The sequence below is a fragment of the Trachurus japonicus genome, chromosome 8, assembly GCF_045865225.1.
Source record: "Trachurus japonicus isolate A0001 chromosome 8, Traja_1.0".
Lineage (NCBI taxonomy): Eukaryota > Metazoa > Chordata > Actinopteri > Carangiformes > Carangidae > Trachurus > Trachurus japonicus.
This window is the reverse complement of record NC_140914.1, coordinates 28,318,518-28,342,069: the sequence shown is the minus strand read 5'-3', so window position 1 is coordinate 28,342,069 and position 23,552 is coordinate 28,318,518. Positions and strand designations below refer to the sequence as shown.

General features: G+C 42.3%; 1 protein-coding gene across 2 annotated transcripts; it reads right to left on the bottom strand.

The window, feature by feature from the left end:
• Positions 1-497: 497 nt before the first annotated feature.
• tnnt1 (troponin T type 1 (skeletal, slow)) lies at positions 498-7,215 on the bottom strand. Of its 2 annotated transcripts, XM_085785462.1 has the most exons (11): positions 7,143-7,215; positions 6,852-6,869; positions 4,264-4,285; positions 3,897-3,957; positions 3,159-3,275; positions 2,867-2,944; positions 2,383-2,496; positions 2,186-2,295; positions 958-1,048; positions 822-862; positions 498-728 (listed from the first exon to the last, which is right to left on the bottom strand). In XM_085785462.1, exons 4-11 carry the CDS (start codon positions 3,951-3,953, stop codon positions 683-685), a joined length of 654 nt encoding a protein of 217 aa, XP_085641588.1. In that variant the 5' UTR covers positions 3,954-3,957; positions 4,264-4,285; positions 6,852-6,869; positions 7,143-7,215; the 3' UTR covers positions 498-682. The 2 variants fall into 2 exon arrangements, with proteins under 2 accessions (XP_085641588.1, XP_085641587.1); XM_085785461.1 differs by lacking the exons at positions 6,852-6,869; positions 7,143-7,215 and adding an exon at positions 4,768-4,788 and having other exon boundaries at positions 499-728.
• Positions 7,216-23,552: the final 16,337 nt, after the last annotated feature.

Below are 23,552 nucleotides of genomic sequence, written 5' to 3'. Positions count from 1 at the left end.
CTCTTGCATGCAGCAGGTGAAAACCAGAAATCTACTGCTGGAGCTTAAAAACCTTGTTTGGTCATGGGTCTTTTGTAACATCCCAGACTATCTGCATCTGTGCATGAGCACCACCACCACCTGCTGCACACACCAACACAAAAACCACAGACAAACAAAATTTGAGCTGCAACAGAGCACAGGAGTCCCATCCCCACATACTGGGAGGCCACAGAATTGGTGTAAAGTGTTGAAATCAGCAACACAAGCACCAAGCACAGATGTTAAAAAAAAAGACCATCGGGATGGTGCAGCTTTTGAATAAATGATTGTAAGACAGAATGTAAATCTCTGAAAGTGGCTATTAAGCAAAAGTAAAAGGACATGACCAGTGTTATTTGAAGGATGCTCTGCACAAACATACTGTCCTTTCCTCGCTACTCACCAGGGGGTTGTCTCAAAAAATCTTGTTTCTTGTTTTTCTGCTAAAAATGAAACGTAACAAAACCACCACCGAGCTGGGTGCACGTCTTTTTTATTATCAATACATCTTATCAAGAAACAGTCAATATCTTTCATACATATAGGCAGTGGCTCCATCACTAGAAGACTGAGGAGGCTAGGTGTCAGTCCTCCATATTCTTACTCTCATTTTTCCTTATCAGTGTGTTTTTGTTTTCTCTTCTTTTGTACTTTTCCAGCATTACTTCCAGCGACCACCAACCTTCCCTTTGCCATGGACCTTTTTACTGTGGGAGGAAGGGGGGGGGGGTTAAAAACACATAAACATGGGATATTATAATAGGAGGTCATCATATTTTTGCTTTAAAGCAGCTACTCACAACTTCTGAGCATGTTGGATTCTGTTCAGCAGCACAATGATCTGAGGGAGGCAAACCAGAGATCAGAGGTACAAATGAAATCATCACGTATGGTGACTATAAGAGGACATTTCACTACTGACAGTCTCAGTTGTACCTCATATCTCTGGTGTTTCATGTGCTCCATGAAGTCAAACTTCTCAGACTCAAGTTGGTAGATCCAGTTCCACATCTCCTGGGCCCGTTGCCTTAGAAACACAACGACAATTGATGATAGATGCAGGCAGAAAACTACTTGAGCTACTGTTTGCTCAGCTTCATGCTATTAGCTGTTAGCTTCGTGGATTTTGTTTTCAAAGCTTTGGGCTGAATTTTTAAGCTAAAGCGTGTTAAAGGCTCATACATGTAGCCTTATGGTTATATACGTACATGATACTAGTGTGTACTTCTGTGACCTGCCCTGAGTGGGTTTCGAACCTGGGTCTCCCGCACCGGGAGTGACGATGCTAGCCGTTTTGCCAAGAGGTCAATGACCACTTGGCAAGGGGGTTAGCACGTCTTTTATGGGCGAGTGAGTTTAACTTCAGTACTGCTAACCGCCACACGTCGTCACTTCTCCTTACTGGTACCTCGTGACTGTGACTATACCCGCAGACCTCCGTTACAGTAGGCTACTTTAAACATAGGCTAAAGCCTTAATGTCCTCAGTTGATGAGCTACATGGAAATAAACAAACATTACAACAAGTTTGACTGGGTTTATGGGACTGTAAACTCCCTCAAATCCAATAAAGATAACTCAACAACACTGTTTACAGTAATTCACTCCTTACACATGCTTACTTTTGGTTTTGGAGTTCGCAAAAAACCAACAGACAAAACAAAAAACCCCAGACTACCCAAAGTCTTTAGACACTCAATATTGCATGACACCTGGCTCCGCAACTAACTGCTGGCTAATCCAAAAATTAGGTATTTTAACTGTTGGAGTCTGATGGAGCCAGACTCCAGTGTCACAACAAACGTGTTGCATCTGTGTTGGCTTCATTTTTCAGGTTGTCACATCACATGTCGTGACACAATTAGTTAAACATCTTATAATACAGAGGGAAAAGTTCTTCTTTTTATTTATAGCTTATCATGCTATTATTTTACTGGTCTGACCCACTTGAGATCTAATTGTGCTGTTTGTGTGGATTGTGTGGCCCCTGAACTAAAATGAGTTTGACACCCCTGCTGTTGAGGGTTTAGATATCTCAGGACGCTCAATACTCTATTTCAAATCCATATTTTCTATAAATCTATAAATGCATTAGGTCAATCAACTTTCAGGTTATCGACACCCAGTTTAAAGCTGTAACGGTGTAACAAATGGAGGAGACTCACTTGAGGGCATCCTCCCTCATATTGTCAGTGGCTAACGGCTGCCGTCTGTCAGCCAGTGTCTTCTTTTTGATCTCTTTGCCTGTCATACGTTTGCCCTTCCTCGACTCAGCCTGGGACAGAACATACAAAGTCATCCTCTGTGTCATCATCTCCTCATTATCATTATCACTACTGAAAATTAGCAGCCGTCGTATGACCTTGGCCAGGAAGCCTCCAAAGTTTGCTCCCATGTTTGACAGGACTTTCTTCTTCTTCAAGTCATCGTCAGCCTTCCTCTTGGCCTCCTCTTCCTCTTTTCTGTGGCGCTCCTCCTGGGAATGGAAAAAGGATGCAGTGATAAAGGAGCCAGAAAAACATTGCATGCTTTATTATATTTTTGAGATGCATGAGATTTCATGCTGTGCTGTAGGGCTGAATGATATGCCAAAACAAAAACTAAAAATCTGCAATTATTTTCATTATTTTTCTCAATGGTATATTTTTCATAACAATTTCACTGTAAAATTCAAAATGCTGGGATATGTACCAAACAATGTTCCCTTACGTCTGGAGAATATTATCTGTAGGCCAGGGTATCTCTGTAGCACCACAATGTTTCATTTCATTTTTCGTGAATGTCGTGACACAAAAAACAAAACTGGTGTGTGTGTGTGTGTGTGTGTGTGTGTGTGTGTGTATTACCGCAATCCTGTTCTGTCTGTCCTTCTCCTTCTCAGCTCTGACCCTCTGAATCTCAGCTCTCTCTGACCGTCGGTGCTCCTGATAGAAATAAAAAACAAAAGACACAATTTGAATGCAATAACACACTAAGTATGTCTTAATGATAGTAAAAGTACAGCACTCATAAAGACAACTTAAGTGAATGTAGAGGCCATTTTTCCACTGATCTGGAGCATGACTTCACATTCATGTTTCTATGTTGTTCAATAACATGGTGTTAGGTAGCAGTGTCAGAGGATCAGATTGAGCTTACAATTCGGTCTTTGAGACCAATGAGTTCCTCCTCATCCTTCTTCCTCTGCTCAAAGTGGCAATCGATCAGAGAATGCAGCTCCAGTAAGTCCTTCTCCATACGCTTCCTGTGGATGTCCTGTTGGAAAAAGACAGGGTTACTGTCCATGTGGGCAACACAGAACTGGTCAGGTACGGCTCAGTTGATGCTAGGGTTTCAATTAGTTGTTACACAGTGATATGTGAGTGTCCTTCAACATAGAAATGATAATTTACATGATTGTATTTTCTGAAAATGTGACCCTTTGAGAGAATTAGATTAGTATACACAAAACAGAAATTGTCTATGTATTGATCCCTGCAGAACACCATATCTGTGTTCTAATGTGTTCAGTTTACAAATGTAAATGTTTGTTCTGCCATTGACATGAGTGACATCAGGCAAATGCTAGTCTCCTTGATACCAGGTTTTAATGGCCTAATCTCTTGGTCCACAGTATAAGACACTAAGGTCTAATGGCAAGACCTGGCCACAGAGGTCAGGTTCCATTGCCCAGTTTCAGTAAACTTGATCTGAACCCAGACTGAAATGGATCAAGTACAGTGCTACTGGACAGAAAACAAAAACTTGACTTCTGGTGTACTTTTCCCAGCTTAGCGAATCTTGAGTGTTGACAGTTTGTCTGCAAGACACTGACAGATGTTGTTGTTCCCTGATGCTGCGTCAAAGTTATAAAAAAAAAAGACTTTCATGACTTACATCGAAATCCACCCTATCTCCCTCAGGAATCTTTGGAGGGGCAAGTTGTGGCACCATAGGCCTGAGGGAATAATTGAAAGATCAAAATAAGATAAGTGTGGCATTTTGGACTGAGAAAACATGGTGTGAAGGCTGATGCACACCTACAAAAATCTTGAAAAACAGGTGCGTTGGAGCATAGGTAAGGAGTAAAAAAAAGCAAAAAGGGTCTCCCGCACACTGTCAAGTCAATTGCAAAAGACTTTAATAACAAACAGAAACGTTGTTTGTTTTATTAAAGTCTTTTGCAAGTGACTTGACAGTGTGCGGGAGACCCGGACTGAGAAAACATGAAAAGTGCGACAACTAATACAGTAAGTGAACATACTTAGGCTTGGGGCGCTCCTCTTCTGTTGGTGAAAGAGAGAAGTATTAGCAAAAAAAGTTGACATGTGATATAGAAAAAAAAATGTGTTCCTTCATATATGTGAAAGGACAACGCTGTTATTGAAACTATTAATGTGACTGACAGCACTGCAAGCTTGGGACTGAGAAAGGAAAAAGGCAACATGAAATAAAACACTTGTTAGTAATGAAACTGCAAAGACATCGCAGTTCAAATATTTGCTTTGCTGCTCATAGTCTGGAAGGTATGGTAGTTTAATCATGTAGGAGACTGATCACTCATACCCAACACAGATTTAAGTATTTATTTTTTACATGTGAGTGAAAACAGTCCTGAGACTCAGAGTAGATGTACTTTTAATATGTTAGTTAGATTATATTAATTTGGGGAAGAAATATTTCAGTCAACCAACGTGGATCTGAGCTTGAGGAGAAAATGGTGGGTTTTATAACAGTTCAGAGGATCACACTAACACCTGTTTCTCACCTTCCTCCTGGGCATCTTGATCTGAGGTACCCGCCACATTAAGACACAATGGATGATGGCGGGACAGTGTAGCACATGGAGCATGGAAGGAGCCATTAATGATGGGTGAAAAGTACAAATGATGAGAGCGAGGAAATAGAACATGTAATGTGAATGAGAGGGGAAAAGGAAGAAAGGATGAGGAATGGACGGTAGGAAGGAAGAAGGAAGGAAGGAGAATAAAATAGATACAGAAGGAAGAGATGGAAGTATAAAGAAACAAAAGAAGGGATAACAAAACAAGTGGAAAAAATGGGACAACGGAGGGGAAGAGAGGTGTGGAGTGATTGACAGAAGACGCAAGTTAACATTTGATGTGACATGTTCAGCAAGCTTAAAGAAATAGTTCAGCATTTTGGAAAATACACTCTTCTACTTTCCTTCCAATGTGAGGATCAATACCATCTTTTGTCTGCACAAAATGGAAATGGGGCTATCCATAAATAAATCTGAATTTGAAATAACACAGCTTTAAAGGTGGTGGTGGTTTCCCCATTTGAAGTTTCTATGCAAAGCTAAGCAAATCTGTAGTAGCCTACCGTAGCTAGCCGCTGTAGCTACATTCATACAGACATGAGAGTGGCATGATCTGGCATCAATCTGCTCTTTTAACTCTTGACAGGAAATCAGTGCATTTTCAAAAATGTTAAACGGTTGCTTTAAAACTATCATTTCCCATCATGCAGTGTTAGCCTCACTTATCAGTGGCAAAATGTGCCACCCAATGTGGCTCTTGGGAAATGCAGCTTTTTTTAAAAATATTTATTATTACATAATGCACAGATGAATCATCTTCTTGTTTGAGTTTTATTCACAAATGTTTTTCTGAGATGTTGTTATGATGGCATAAAGCCCCAAACTGTTTGTAAAAACGGGCTATACAAATAAAATTCCCTTGTCTTGCCTTGCCTCTAAGATCATAGGTCAAAGGCCAAATCTGCACAAACAAGAATTTATGTTTTCAGTTAACATGTGATCCTAGGTTATGATTATATATTTAAATCCTCAGAGAACATTTGGTAGAAGTAAAACTCACATCAAGTACAGTATGCGCATGTGCATAATAATGAATGTCAGAATATACAGTGGTTGCAGCTACAGTATACAAATGAATCATATCATATTGTACAAGCGAAACCAGTATGATGTTTCTGATCTTGGTCAGACTTCACTGGATCAGTTCTGTCCAAAAACCTATACAACCTAAACCTACAACTTGTACATGGATTACAGGTTTAGAGAAGGGAATTGTGGCACTGGTCACAAGTTTAATAGAAAAATAAAAAAATACAATACAATCTCAAGACAATCTAATATCTTAAAATGCATGAATTGGCCAAACAGAAAATAGATCACAATGACTGGTACCATGATAACTAATAATATTTTTTTTTGGCCACTTCGTGGGAGCAGAACAAACTCTAAAGCACATGAACAAACAGTAATGTCCTAGCAGGTGTTTAGTCTTTAGGACTATTCAGTCTGTATCCTGAGGGAAGCTTCTGATGCCTTAGCCACTAAATGTTCCACTATGTTCACCAGTTGATTGTTTAACTTTTCTGTGTGGTCCTGGATAAATGGGTGGACAAAGAGCTTACTGTAAATAGAGCTCAAAATAGTTGCCTGTTTGTTGATAAGGGCAGTCCGTTGATTTTAAAATTAAATAATTCAAGTGGACAAGATCATAAACACATTTGATTTCTTAGATCTTTACAACACTGGCTGCAACAGCAGGCAATGAGAAATGCAGCCAAATGTTCACAAGGCGTGATCAACATGGCAATGAAAATATGCTTAGACATGACATATGTTTATCTTTCCATATGTGTGGCTAATGATGCGGTTCACCATGATTTAGTGTTAAAATAAAATGCAGGTAAAAGATGTATGTTATCCAGATTTTTTTTCTGAGTAAGAACATGGGTGTGTTTAAGGAGCAAATACTCTCTTGTCTTCTCTCTAACAAAAAAAATCAACAAAAGTCCCACCTGCATTGGATTTTAAGACTGGTGACATCTTAAAAATGTGACCCGTGATAACCTTACCTTGGTACTCTTGCTGCTCTGATAACCCCAACCAGCAGTGTCAGCCAATGGTAAAGCAGTATAGAGGGGGGAGTTGATAGGTCAGAGTTAGTACAGTGGCATCCATATCTCACACACTTATGAAGGAGGAGGCGGGGTATCCTCAACAGTGAAAGACATGTCAACCATAACTGCAACAGCTTCGGTCACTCTCACTGTTAACATTTCTTTCATCATGACAGAAACATGTTTCATCCCAGGACTTGTGACTTGTTTGTGAGCTTTGCACTTTTCAAGTCCTCCTGACTTTACCTTCTCCATCCTCCTCCACCTCCACGTGCTGAGTCTCCTCCTCCTCCTCGGGCTCTGCCTCCTGCTCCTCTTCAGCCTCTGGAAGAAACCAAGAGAAATGAATATAGTCTCATCATGTCTCATATCAATCTTCATACACTGTGACAGATATCAACACTTCCGAGTGAACTTACCCTCTGTCTGCTCCCTGGAGAGACAATGAGACGAAAGGAATACAGAAACACATTGTTTATCAGTTAACATCACAGTTCATGTGTTTACTATGGAATGAACAGATGACAAGTGACTTCACATGACAAACAGTGATATACACTATACAGTATGCTGCTCTACTCACTCGTATTCCTCTTCTATATCTGACATGGCTGCAACAAAGAAACACATCACAATCTAATCAGGAAGATAGTGAATGAGCTACTGAGGCACAAGAAACCAAACAAGAGAGGATTTATTTTTAATTGACCCGGCAGGTTGATAGATTGATTTAAAAGAAGCCTCAACAAGTACCAGTAATCATATTGCTGAAGCAATTAGTCAATTAATTGGTATGAAACATGAATAAAATGAAAATGCAGACAACATTAACTGTTTCCAACTTTTGAATATAGATTGTACATACATGTGTTTTCCTTAGATCTATATCAAATCGGTTGTCAGATGTCAACGAAACATTGTCAATTAATAAAAAATTGGGAGCTTTATTTAGCAGTGTGCAGACATTTTTTCTTTTTCTTCCACTACTTTTTTTGTCCTGCACCTGCCTACTAGTTGGATGTGCGTGCACTTTCCTCCTTTGCAAATACCTGATAATGGCATCAGCTGTATGTTGAATGGTAATTAGCAAATGTTAGCATGTTGATATTATAGTTGACATACTATAATCAGATGGCGAACATAGAAAATATTATACCAGCTGTTAAAGGGGACATATTATGGAAAAAGTATGTTTTTCATTAATTGGTAATCACCCCCATCAACAAACTGAAGTGTTCCGGTAATCTCTGAATTAGCCGTTCATATCATTCATATCTACATGGAGCGGGTAAGCTTGGTGCTGGCTGCCATGTCGTGTCGCCATGTTTTTACGTTCAGTGGCAGCGTGACGGTAGGAAACCACGGAAAGTCACCGGAGACACCGGAGCTGTTGGCTCAGGTCGAAGTGGCGTCTGTGAAAAGTCACCACGGTAACGCGGTGAGGAGGAATGGAGCGTTACACTGATGCTGCATTCACGTGCAGTCGAGCAGACGGCCGTCGGTAACAAACCAGATGTCATTTTAGTCACAGAAGTGGAGAGAAAGCCGGTAAAACGTGGGTCAGGTAAACAATACGACATCGCCATGACAACATATTGTTAGGGATGCACCAAATATTCGGTAACCGAATATATTCGGCCGAATACTGCAAAAAAAGCAACATTCGGCCTTCGGTGGAATGAGTGCAAAGCAAGGCCGAATATTAAAAAAAAAAAAAAAGTCTGATAAATACGCGATTGCGCGACGATCGAAATGGCAGCTTAAACCCCAGCTTTATTAGTAAGTGACTCCTACTGCTGGAAAAACAACAGCAACAAGAGCAGTGGGGGAACAGCGTTTTGATTTTATTCGGTATTCGGCTTCGGCCAAAAAATGCCATTCGGTGCACCCCTACATATTGTCACGTGTATTGTTTTGCCTCGTGCTGACGGACCACTTGTTTACATAGAGGCTTGTTTATGCCGTTACGTGCAGCGGCTGTCGTCCGTCTGCCGTCTGCCCAATTTCACGTGAATGCAGCATGAAAAATACGATTGAGTTGCTTGTGATATACAACCGGAACGCTAGATGGTAATAATAAGCAGAGGTGGGTAGAGTAGCCAGAAATTGTACTCAAGTAAGAGTATAGTTACTTTAGACTAATTTAACTCAAGTAAAAGTAAAAAGTAGCCATTCAAATATTTACTTGAGTAAGAGTAGAAAGTACTTGGTGAAAAAGCTACTCAAGTACTGAGTAACTGCTGAGTAACCTCTGATTTGTTCGTTTAATGAACAGCGCGTAAATGTAGGCCTAATCAAATACACAAAAATATAATAGCAATGAAAACATTCAGATATTGCCAAAGAACAACATTTAACAACTAGGAAAATAGCCTAAATTACATTTTTTACAAAGTAGCCTAACATAAATTAAGACAAATTCAGCCACAATAACTTACATAGGCCTATCTATGATATGAACTGTCTGAGACTAATGCCAGAAACCCAAGTGTTTAAACCCAGAGTGGGTGGTCCTATGATTGGTTTCTAGTGAAACCAAAGTCACATGACCACACCCCCGAGACTCGAGTCACATGACCACACCCCCGAAACTGGAGGGGTGGTCATGTGACTAGGAGTCACATGTCTCCAGGTGTGTATGGGGTTTAAACTTCCTGGGGAGGAAGAAGAATAAGATGACCTGGATGACTGAGAACCTTCACCAAAGACGCTTTATATTGAATATCTTTGCCTTGATGGACATTATCCACAACATACCAGGGCTGACGTCATCCTAATAATTTACTAGCCGCAGTTTCTCAAATTTGAGGCGGAGTGGCCGCCCTGTTTACCGCGGAGATTTTGTGTGCGGTCATGTGACTGCCTGGCTCTGTCTGATTGGTTACACGGAGGCAAACGTCGCGAGTGGCTACATCTGATTGGTGAAACGCAGTCATGTGACAGAGGCTCGGAAGTATCTCCATTAAAAAATAAACAATTTGCGCATTGGATCAATAAGAAAAAGTAGCGAGTAGCGACCGGAATGTAGCTCAATGTAACGGAATAAAAGTACCGCTTCTTCTGAAGAAATAAACTCAAGTAAAAGTAACAAGTATGCTGTATTGAAACTACTCTCAGAAGTACAATTTATCCAAAAAGTTACTCAAGTAAATGTAACGGAGTAAATGTAGCGCGTTACTACCCACCTCTGATAATAAGTAATGAGTAATTCATACACAATGTACCTTTAACCGTCTAGGCGGCAGAGTTTATTTAGGAAAATATTAAGTTTGGATTTCAAGATTTCACAAGGCTGTAGCTTGTAAGTGGTGAGATGTAAATCTATGGTGTAAATGAGAAAAATATTCATAATGACCTCATCTAATTTGCATATTGTGACGTCACCAGGTGGCAGCCACATTGGATTATGTGACTTTCAGTAAAACTGAAAGTCACATAACTTTCAGTAAAACTGAAAGTCACATAAGTAACTGAATTTGGAAAATTTTTACACAGAAAAAATATTGCTATTGTCATCTCATCCTCAAAATAAAGGAACAGGAGTCTGATTGGAGCACATTTACAGTCTGCCACACGGGAGGGGCAGGGGCCGGGAGCCAACGGAAGGGGGCGGGGCAAGCAGTGGTTCATTTGCATTTAAAGGGGCAGGCTCTGAAACCAGCTGTTCTGAACAGGGCTGGAGAGGATGAAAAGAGCTGTGATGTTTGATCCTTGAGGTATTTTGACAAAAGCATGTCACAGATATGTCACCTGGGATCTATTTTAATTTGTGGAAAGGGGGCATAATATGTCTCCTTTAAACATTTACATTGTCATTGAAGTTTTAACAGAACTTGCAGCTCTCAATATTCAAGAAGTTTGTTCACATAGCCTATTATGAGCATGCTAAATTTAGCATCTTGCTTAATGTAGTAAAATATTTTCACAAGTTATCTCGAAGTTAGTTATGTTACAAGATAACAGGAAAGGCTGGTTATTTTATAATTTGTCATAAAGACAGAATGAAAAACATTTTTAGTCATGTGTTTTGTTTAGTTTTAAATGCATACTCAAAGGGCTGGCTCTGCGTAGCCGTTACATGAGTCATCACCACCAAATCACAGGTGGTCATCGTCTCAATTCTCCTGTGATTAATTACGTTGGAGATAGAAAAACACGGGCACAAGCACAGGGCGAGATTATGCACAGTGAGATGGTTTTCGCAATAAATTGTCCCTCTGAGCTGCCATTGTCCTGACATAAAAACCACACACAGACAGACACACACAGTGGGTCTGCGTTGACAACTTGCTGGCAGGGGGCACAGGGAGATTGATGGAGCATCAACAGGTGAGAATGTGACAAGGGTTAAACGCAGATGGACCTGGGCGGATAAAGTTTCTCTCACTTTCTAGTTTGACCCGTGCCCCCTTCAAAGCCTTTGTCCTCACTCCCAGTTTCTCTCCTTATGTTGGTGATTTACTTTGAAACACTGCGCAGGTCAACAAGGTTAGTGCTGAAAGATTTTACAAGGTGTGCACAGTGTGTGGAAACTTAACACCTTTATCTTTACAGGCGGTTTGACAGTTTGACAACTTAACTTAGCAACTGACCAGGGACTGACACACTTGACCTGGTTGCTCTGACACAGGTCAAATGTCCTTTTCACTCTATTACGATCCCAAAATTATCATCATTTAATTCAATTATTTAAGACTTCAATGAAAAAAGTTTTTTTTTCTGTCAATATCCGATTGTAAATCAAAATAATCAGTTGTGCCCGTTTCCCCATCGTGTCCTCACACCTCCTCCACTCTGTCTATCTTTCTATCACCAAGAGAATTTATAGCGGGGCCATGTGACTGAGTGGTTGGATTTATGGAGACGGTAACTGTCGTCGAAAGCTGTGCCCTCTCTGTCCGTTTCTTGTCGTGCCCACTGCCATGCCAAACCCTGCAGCTTGGCATACCTGCACACCGGGACCTTTCAACGGGAAATCAGTAGGTCTCCAATCTTCCATGAACTGTTTGGCAGCACTCCCTCTGTCTCATTCAGACAGAGAACAGTCTATGAAGTAATCAAATCCAGCTATGACAGTTTCCATTTCAAAATTGTTTTTCTAATTTCACATCCTTAAATTCTTCTCAAAAAGGCCAGTTCAATATTAGGAGAATACACATTTTACCTCTGTGAATAAAAAGATACATACCCCTGCAATTTTTATACAGGTGGGATAAGTGGACATGTCTAAACTTATTGTCTGAAACTCCAAAATCTAAGCTCAGACAAAAACAAATCTTTTATCACCTTCTGTGAATGTATTGTTGCAGCATCCACAAATTATATTTTTATAATGATAATGTGGAACAGATGCACAGTTGTCCTGAGAATTACGGTGACTTTAATCACCGTTTAACTGGCTGGCTGGCGACTTTCCTATTTCAGTTCACTGCTTACATCACATTGGTTTTGTTTGCAACAGCTGTTTTCATCAAAGCAGCTCATTTAACACATCCCATGCAGCACCAAACAACAGACAGGCAGTTTAAGACCAGTTGGTGATCACATTGCAGTATCTAGCAGATAGGAGCATAATGAAAGCAAAAACAGTTTAATTTGTTTAATTGTAGGTATGAGATATATTGTGCGAATTACTAATCAAGTTATCTCACCGTTTCCATTTTTTGTGCTCAGCTAACTGGCTGCTACATCTTTTCATCCAATAACTTGAAGCAGAAAAGTTTATTACAATAAGATAATAACTAAAAAAAAAAGTAGAAAGACAATTTATAGAAATACTGTATGAGACGATAAACCACTGTGTGCTGTTTGTTTACTTGCTACTGTTACCTCACATGGAACATTTTCATCACTGGTCACTTGCTATAGTCAGTCACCTGTCAAAGATGATCCACAATGCTTTTGCCGCTCAACTGTCTGCTTGACAAGCCCCGGTCCTTGTTAACAGGACGCACCCACGGGCCAGAAAAATCACAGAGATGATAGATGTAAGGACTGGTGGTTGAGATAGTTTCCAGAGACAAGTCTGTCACAGCCACAAGAGGGGAGTACATCTGAAGATGAATGCAAACAGACATCAGATCCATGATGTCACGGGATACTTGTTGTGTGGTCAGGGCATCAACGTGAAAATTGCTTGTGAATGTTCACAGGCCTTTTCGAAGGAACAATCACTTGGAGCTTAGTGCCTTGCTCATGGGCTCCTTAGGGAGTAATCTTAGATAATATGGTGGGAGGCTCTGTCCTACTTAGAAGGTGTATAAGGTAAGACCTATGATTAAGGACAGGGGGGTTGGAGAGTATGACGGATGGATGGATGAATGAGAGGTGCACATTTCATTGAGGGTGGGGTGAAACCAGGGGATTAAGGAGAAGAGTCAAGTTCCAGCAGGCTACAGGCATAGGCCTTAGCATGGTTAAATTTAGTCAAGGACAATGCGCGTGTCTGTGAAGTAAAGGAGAATGAGTGTCCAACAACACCTCATTACAGTTAAAAGGGGCTATTGTAGGCTATTTATAGGTCCTAAAGAAGAGAGAAGGAAACACGTCGGTTCGGTCCATTTGAAAAAGAATCCAGCTGCAGGGAAAGTCCACGTCACAACATGAGAGCCCAGGTCATAGGACATTATTGTCTTTATCATGCGTGGACATTTCTGTACATCTACAGCTAGCTAGTTCAAGTAAATACGTTTAAATTGTATACCTCGTGTCACATCCCAGTTTTAGGGATCTGCCATTCAATACATTCCCACCACAAGTGAACTGAACTGAATGCCTTACCATAAACCCAAGTCCTAATCTTCAAACAGCCATTTAAACATGTGGTGCCCTGAATTTTGATCCCCACAAAGCTGCTGGACCTCACAAATGTTGCGGGCTCCCGGTGTAGGGACCCCATGAATATAGTTAAATAAGCCCACGCAGACACACCAACTGCATAGATGACATTTGTCAACGCAGACACCTGTTAGGTCCACTTTTCTCTGAGTGCTAAAGTTAGCTGGTCTTACCTCAGACTGTCAGCATCTGTATGTGGCAGACAGTGACCACAAAAGAGCAACAAGAATGTGGGCACACACACACACACACACACACACACACACACACACACACACACACACACACACACACACACACACACACACGTACACTATATTGTAATCGCAAACCTCTGAAGAAAGAATTACAACTAGCTAACAGCGCTGTGGTGCCCACTCACTCTGAATGAAAACACTGTAACCCACAGATAATTTCAGCGATGTGCTGAATGCTTTTAGGAGCGGCTGTGGGACTAACAGTGTGGACCCAGTGGGAGCAGCATTAGTCATCATCCTTTGTCTCAGCAAACCGAATAAAAAGCCCCAATACTGGACCACAAGACATAAATAATCTACTACTGCACAATTCACATGCATGTGGCTTCTAGTTGTTTGAAATTGTACAAGACAGTCTGAGTGTCTGCTACATTAACACAGACACTATAATAAAGGGGAATTTATTCAACAATCTGTAGGCAATTGATTTTTGAGAATTTTCTGAAATGAAACTGTAAACATACACAACCATATTTTGTCACTTACCTCTGATGATATCTACTCATCCAGATACATTATTGCTAGCTATAATAGCAGAGATCTTTCCAGAAGGATTGTCCACATTTGTTTTGTACTTTGGATGAAAAGTCTGATTTTCCCAAGCCACAGACTGAATTAATACAGTTGGAGACTTTTAATTTCTTTTTTTCTAAAGGGCCAACGCAGTCATAGTATTGGTTATATTGCTGTCCATTGGAGGCTGTCTTCTTTGGTGGTGCGTTCAGGGATGCTCAGACACCCAATATATGAGCCTACTGCTGAGAATAAATGGTGATGATTTATGGAATCAAAAAGTAAAGCTCAGTGGAGACACACGCACACACACATGTGTAATTTTGCACTATAGTACAGTAACACTGGGTTGAGTTTAGAAGTGTTTTGTAAAGCACTGCTGAGCGGCTCAAACTCTCATGATGGAGCATCCTTAAACACACCAACATGGAAGAGTTTTCAAAGCGCTAACGAAAGTAAATAGAGACAAGTGTCCACTGTGACGATTGTAACCATAAAAGAAGAAAAAACAATACTTGTCTGTAAAATCATACAACATTAAAGTCGTTTACCCTACTGTCCTCCTATGACAGAAAGAGATTGAAAGTATAAAGAATAGACAGAGAGACGTACCTGTGTGAAGGTGTGGTATCACCAACAAGAGACAGACAGAGGGACAGAGACAGGAGAGAGAATAGCTATTGTACAGAAACAGAGGTAGTTTTATATGGAGAGGTGGGGGGTGTGTGTCTGTATCACTATGTGTGTGTGCATGCTGTGAGAATTACTGAGTGTCCAAGTGTACAATACAAGAATAACTGTGAGTCCATGTGCACAAATGTGCAGATTTGTGTGTGTGTGTGTGTGTGTGTGTGTGTGTGTGTGTGTGTTCGTGTGGTGTCAAGGCTGGGGGCCACAGGCGGATTAAGCGGAGGCAGAAAGATGAGCACCCCGCAGGATTAGGGAGAACAGAGGGATGACCTCACTGGACAAATGGGGGGTGCCACAGGGCAGGTGGAGACGGGCGTGTGACAAAATGGAGAGGGAGGGGAGGGTGTGACGGATGGAGGGAGGCAGAGCTGGCAGAGAGGAACTGGGGTGGAAGGTGGGTGTTAAAAGACAGGTTATGTCTCTTTGAGTAATCACAGGTCACAGGAAAGTGTGAGCTAAACTAAGCTAACTGGCTCTTTGCTATAGTCTGATATTTATTTTCAAGGCAGAGCAATATTTGATGGGTTTATCCATAAGAAGAGGTATTTGTATTTTTTGTATGATTGTCTTCTGGGTGATCTAATAAAAATAGAGCAGATTTTAGTTGGTTGGATGATAGGTCCAGGTGGGCGGGGCTTGGGTTGACTGTTTTGTTGTGACATCACAGAGTTTCAGAAGACCCAATGGCTGTTTTTAAAGGATAATTATAGTTTTATACAATCTGGACCTTATTTCTAGCATAAAATATGATCATTTACTCACCCAGATAATTTTGGTGTCATTACAAGTTGTTCTGACGAAATTAGATCCAGCCGAGAGCCGCGTAGTATATCCATATAATGTGAGTCTACAGGGCAGCGGAATGCAGCCTCTAAATAACACATTATCTGCTGTGAAACTCGTCCATTTCACCAATATTTTGTTATGATACGCTAGTGCTATTCCCCTCTGACGGGGTGTTCCCACCAAACGCGATGACGCTTCATCGCGCGTCGAGATTACATGTAAAGTCAATGCAAACACGCGATTAGTCGCGTCATCGCGCCGGGCGATGCGATGGACGCGATAGCGCGGCGCGATGGACGCGTTGGCCGCGAAAAATCGCCTCCATCGCGTCGCCCGGCGCGATGACGCTTCATCGCTCGAGTTGAAATAATTGAACTTTTGCGGCGAATTCGCGTGAAGACGCGCCGCGACAGCCAATCAGCTTTGAGATCGTCACCGACGTGCTGACGTACGGACGTACGGACGTCCTGGTGTTCCCTCCCTTGTTGCCGGCTTGCCGCTCAATTTCCAAAAGAAGAATGGAGGAGAAACTCATCGTGGCCGTGACCGCTCACCCAGAGCGAGCGTGAGCGAGGTGTGTGGAATACCTGGTAAGTTCTGTATCTGTCTGTTGCTTGATTGCTGTAGCTATCTGTTGACGTTTGCAATAGCATAGCCCCAGTTAGCATAGCCCCAGTTAGCATAGCTGGCTTTACCGGCATACTTGTCTGGTTCATGGTTCAACAGTTAATTTAATTTAATTAATTAACGTGTGGTTTTTCAGTTGATACATGTCGGAGGAAGTGGAAGAGCCTCAGGGACACATACTTGAGGGAGAGGCGAAAGGTGCCAAAGAGCGGGGCAGCAGCAGGGACAGGCAAAAAATGGAAATATCTTGGGGTCCTGTCTTTCCTCGACCCCTTCATCACCCCAAGACAGACGAGTGGGAACATGGGGGAGGGGGTCGAGGAAGATGGGACCCCAGATCAGAGTAGGGAGTCGGTGGAGGACGAGGGAGAGACAGCAGGCCTGTCACAGAGAGGTTTGTTGAAAAATGAAGATACACACATCATGTAATATATATATATATATATTTTGATAAGAGGATAACTGACTTGCATACATGTCTCAGCAAATATATTTCTTTTTCACAACCTCAACTAATCATAATTTTCAAAGGTTTTGTGGAGATTAGGTATTATTATGGCTAAACTGAATGATTTGAGTGTGTTTGTGCAATGCTTTTTCACGCTGAAATGACCAAGACAGTGAATACACCGTATATGCAAACAAAAGTGAATACAAAACTAATACTTTCTTGTCAATAATATAGAAGAAGAAAATCACTTTGAGGACGAGGCTGAGGAGGAGGAACCTGCTGTCTCTCCCCCGGCTCCCCCGGCTCCTGCTTCTCCACCTGCTGTTGTCCCTGCTGCTGCCCCTGCTACTTCAGTGGCGAGACCACCGATTGGTATGTACATGACAAATGTTTTTATCTGTTGCCTGATCATTGCCTGACACACGCATGCACACATACACACACACACATTTATTGGATGCAGTATTATATAATATGGTGTTTCTATTATATACAGGAAGGAAGAAGACACAGAAGAGGGCGAGGGAGGATGATGAGAGTGAGCACCTCCGCATCCAGACCCTGCTGCTGGAGACCCTGCGGGCAAGGCCACCGCAGCCTGCACCCCAACCTCCCCGCTCCGAGGATCAATTATTCCTCGATAGCCTGGCTCCTTCCCTGGAGAGATTGGAGCCCCAAGTGAAGGCCTATGTAAAATTCCAGATTCATAAACTTATTTATGAAGCTAGCACAGTTGTGCTCAATTTGGACAGTGCCGAGTAGCTTATTAGCTAATGGGGCAACAATGTCTGCAGGGAACGACCAGGCTATCGAGGAATATTGACCTCAAGTATGTGTTCCTGAGGCTCTTCCTTGTTTGTTTTGTGTGTTTGTAATTATTAATTATATTTTTGAAATTATATTTTTTTATATTGTCTTTGTATTATATTTTTTTCAATCTTTTATATATATATATATATATATATATATATATATATATATATATTTTTTATATTATTATTTTTATATTTTATTTTCTAAATAAATCTTTTTTCACAAAAGTTAATTACCTTTGTTGTCTTTCATCTTATCTCACCAGACAATTATCATCAGACTTCAGATATGTATGTGTATACATTTGTTGCACACCTTCAACATTTTACTGTAAATTTAGCTTCCAGCTGTGCAGAGCTTATTAAGATAAAGTAAACAAAAGAATGTAATTTGAAGGGATTTTTCATATTAACATTAAAAGTTTAAATATACAGTTAAGGCGGCAAGAAATTATGATTTGATGAGGAATCCACTGCCTCACTATCAACAATCAGTAGTGTTTTCCAAACTATTTTTCAGGGAACCCACTTAAAAGACAAACCATCATAACCTAGTTCACAATTTGAAGGGTGAATTTGTGTGTTTATGAAAATTCCTGACCAGTTAAAAGTCCAAAACTGCAGGAGGTCAGCCGTTCAACCTGGATCTGTCTTTGGTAAGATGCTGGAAACATCAAAACAAAGAAAGAATTTCTTAATCTGTGCAATAGTACACTTTAATGTGAGTTTTTGGTCTACACAGAGGTCACTAATCAATAATCAGGCAGATGCAGAAGCTGCAGGACATTTTTTTATTGATACATGTGCAAAGGGTTCCTGGATGAAGAGGGAAGTGCTGGAGATGGCGTGTGGATCTGGTATATAGAGATGAGTGGCTGCGGATGATTGTGGAACAAACTTCAGAGGCATCCTGCCCACTGCTGCTGTGCGGGAGACTGGGGTGAGGAGGGTTGCGATGTTTCTGCAATGACAGCTGACATCAGAGAATGAAGCAGAATTAAGTTTTGACAGCCACAATGTAATTGGTTGAAAGATAACTTTGTCATGAATTAATCTCATTGTATTCAACTCATCATAAAATAATATACACATTTAAATACTTCTATAGCTATTATAACATAATCTACAATACATCTACTATATATGCACTGGATATAGTGCATAAAGTATACTGTGCTTATATATATGCATTCATTTCATTTTAATTCTGTGTCAGTATAGTGATACTGCAGGACGTATGCTCTTTAGTATGTATGGGTGGCTCTTAAAAGAGCCGTTGAAGGAGTGCTCGTGCACTACACGTCAGCCTGCCACTGGACTGATCCCTCTGCGGAGAAGTAGGCCGCAAAGGTCTCCCGCACCGTGATAGCCTCTCGACCAGAGTTGTTGGCTGCAACTCTGCCCAGACCTGGCAGCGGCTCCACAACACCACCTGGGGCGATGCTCCTCACAGCAGGCGTGGGGGTCGTCTTCCGCAGGAAGTTGTGGAGCACACATGTTGCCTTGACGCAGCCCTCGGCAACATCTGGCTGGACCTCCAGAACCCGCCGGTACAGCCGCCACTGAGATGCCAGGATCCCGAAGGCACATTCAACCACCAGCCGTGCCCGGGACAGGCGGTAATTGAACACCCGTCGGTCTCTGGCAAGGGTGCGCCCAGGGAATGGCCTCATGAGGTTTCTCCGGAGTGGAAAAGCCTCATCAGCCACGAAGACGTGTGGCTGGGGTCCCCTGTGGTCAGCTCCGGGCAGCAGACGGTCAGCAGGCAGCTGGAGGGTGCCAGAACGAAGGGCCTGACCAAAGGCAGAGTTGGTCAGGATGCCCCCGTCGCTGGTCCTCCCGTACCCCCCGACATCTACCACCCGGAAGCAGTACCTGGCATCCACCACAGCCAAGAGGACAATGGAAAATGTCCCCTTGTAGTTAAAAAACTGGGAGCCAGAGGTGTCAGGGGCCTGGATCCTGACGTGCTTCCCATCCACAGCACCACAGCAGAGAGGAAAGTTCCATCGCTCCTCAAACCCCTCCGCGATGGACCTCCACTCCTCCGTGGTGGGCACAGGCATGAACTCCCCCACAAGGCAGTCCCAAATGGCGGAGACCACATCTGGCACAATCCTGGACACACTGGAGACGCCAACGCGGAAGCTGTTGGCGATCGTCCGGTAGGAATTACCAGTGGCCAGGAATCTGCAGCATAGAAAACATTCATTTAATCTGTGCCCTACACAGTGTTGCACAATGATACATGTTTTATATGATATATTATATTATATTATATTATATTATATATTGACCATAATCAAAGTTGGGGGGCACACACACACACACACACACACCACACACACACACACACACACACACACACACACACAGATCTTTTTTACTTCTCTTTTTTAGCGATTGTTTTCCACTGGATAACAACGAGGTTATGGCCGGCTATGAAGCACCAGTTCTGGGCAGAGCAGCAGCTAAACCTCCCGGTCCTGTACCGGTCGGAGTCTTGCTAACTACAGTGAATATTGATTGATTGAATTTGACAAACCGAAAAACGTTAACTCACCGGAGACAGATGGAAAGGCGCTCCGCAGCTGGAATGGAGCGCCGGTAGTTGGTGTCCAGGCGGGAGATCCTGGCACCAACCCTGGCTAGCAGGTCTTCAAACTGGCCAACAGTCAGCCTGAAGTACCGCTGGAGACGGTGGAACTCGCCGAGCTCACGCCGCCTCCGTAGGGTAGCATGCACCCAGAACCGACGTCGGCGCCTAGCCCGCAGACGAAGCTGAGAAGTCCTCCAGAGCAGGTACAGCGAGAGAACGAAATGGCGGAAGAAATGTTGTTGTTTGGGCGGGCTCGTCGCGCGATGCGATGCCGCGATGAGGCGTTTTTTGGCATATTGGACCAGCGTCAAAACTGGAGCGTCTAGCGCAACGCGATTTCATTTTACGCGCGACTAAATCGCGTTCATCGCGTTTGGTGGGAACACCCCGTGAGTCCGGGGTTAGCTGCTATCAACATCCGGGGTCTGTAGGTTGATCTACTAACCTCTGACCTGGATGATGTCATCTCCGACCGCTGCCCGGCTCATTCTGATAATAATGATTCCACTTCGGCATTCGGGTCCATTTTTAGTGCAACTAGCCAGAGCTTTAGTAAGTCCGGTTGTGGAGAGGAAGCCTGTGGAAGCTGAACTTCGTCCAGCTGCTCACAACCTACAGACCCCAGATGTTGATAACAGCTAACCCCGGACTCAGAGGGGAATAGCACTAGCATATCATAACAAAATATTGGTGAAATGAACGAGTTTCGCTGCAGATAATGTGTTATTTAGAGGCTGCATTCCGCTGCCCTGTAGACTCGCATCGGATATAGCCTACTGTATCACTGTTTTGGCAAGCGTAACTACTGTAACTGTGATTACTACTACTAATGTTTTCACTTACAACCAAGGATTCCATGACCATATGTGCTGGAAATCAGATTTCCCATGTCACACCCACTTCTCTGCACGGCAGCCAGGGTGAAACGCCAGAGTGGAGCAGATCCTTGGTTTGGATCTGCTCCACGTGGATGCTCATGGAACAGTAGGAAGAAAGAGATAGAAGAGGAGGAGAGGGGAGAGACAGCCAGAGCAATGAATAGAGCTGATCCAGAATTAGAAAAGTGACTGCTTCACTTATTTGTTTATTCCATGAAAGGAGAGCTTTCCAGACCACAAGAGCAGCTTGGTGAAGATCATACCAGAGTTAAATGTTTCCCTACTTGCACACAGCTATGGTCAGAAGTATTTACTATAAACATTGTTACAATTCCAAGTAGTGCTAGAGAGATATTTAACAGGCACTACAATGTGTTAACAAGAAAGATGATCTGTCTTGGTTGACCTTTGACTCTAAAGTACACATCTGATCCACATATTTTCTCATGGTTATCATCATGAAACAACAGTAAAAAAAAAAAATAGAGAAACTAGTGTTCCCATGGTCAAAAGTAACTTTTAGAGATTATTTTTTTACAATAGCCATGTCCCACTTCAGGGATCACATCCTTCAGAAGCTGAAATTGAAGACAGACAGTGGAGCAACTTTGCTGTCCCATTGCAGTTGCTCCTTCTGTTGTAGATGAGAAATGTGCCTTCTGTGTCTCAGACAACAGAGGCTCTAATAAAAGAAGCCTTGTCTGAGCCTTTTCCTAAAATGCATTGTGTAATGACAAGATTATGGCTACAAACAACACCAGATGAGAGCCAGATGTTGTCACTTATTTAGTACAATGTGTAGACGTCACATTTTTATGAAAAAAGTTGTGGTTGTTATGGTTGCTACGGGATAGCAGCCGTACTCTGCGTATGCATCAACGCACTGATGCAGAGTAAAAACCCTCCATGGGCCATTTAGACTGTCTCATTTCAGTTCAAACCAGGGGCCTCATTTATCATTGTGGATACACCTTTTTTTACACCCTTTTCCCACCGTTTTGTGCGTCCGCACTTTTCTCCGCCAAATTTGGGATTTATCAAACCAAAACCTGACGGGAAAAAGTGCCGATATTTACACCCAACCCTGGCGTACCGTGATTTACACCTTTTTTGAGGAACAGGAGGAATTGGCGACACCGTTGCTGAGTCAGAGAACTGCAGTGTGAGAGGGAGAGAGGAGCGCGGAGTACATTTAGAAGAGCACAGTAGGATTTTTTGAAGTAAGTAGGCTAGTGGTAGTGGTGGACCATTGATGCTGGCAATCCAACCCGCTCTATAATAACACTAGGCTATATGTTAATTGATAAACAGAGCGGATTGAGGATTTTGCTTTTTTGATTAGGCTATGTGCTTTGCTATGTGCTTTGCTCACTGCCCTGAAATATTTTTCTTTTAACTCTGAAATTATTTGTTTGTTTGTATGTAGCTTCTTTTTAAATGTTTTTGTAAAGTTCTGCAGTTTTTCAGTGGAGCCCTGGCTCCACTGCAAGCATGAATTAAATAAAATCAATCAATCAATCAAATCAATCAATCAATCAATCTATGTGTGACGTCCGACAAGGATCAAACCATCCAAGTTTAAAAACACGTCGGCAGCAGCGCCCGCTGATCTGCAGCTACTGAGACTGTTATTAATCTGTCACCTGAGATAACGAGGTGCACGTGAGTTTGGAGCTGACGAGAGAATAAAGAGCGAGACAACGTAATGGAAAATGACCTAAACCGAGTCCAGTAGAGCTGTAACTGTGTAGTGGAAAGGCGTGCAAAGTAATGGTAACTATCGTCCTGCTTTAGGCTCCATTGTTTTAACATCTAGGTAAAAAAAAAAAAAAAAAAAAAGATTTTCTGGGATAAAGGGGCAGATTACATAAGATTCTTCTTCTTTCTGCTCCCTTTTGTTGAGATTTGGGAGGTTTTTGTTTTTATTGTAGCTTATTAAAATGCAAGATCATTTTTCTGACTGATTTATTGCCCGATATCGCCGTGTACCTCGCTTTCGGAGAAGTTCCGCTTTTTCCCCCGTCCTCCGCCCGCCTAGTTGTCACTTCGTTGTCACTTTGTAGCCGCTCCACAGAGCGCACATGGCTAATTAAATATGCACGTGCTGACCATATATAGTTGTATATAGGCGTTCCGGGGGCGGAGTAAGAGGTGTGTTCACGTGTGCACCATTCTTGGGTCCGGTGTGATTTATTGCGGAGAGTTG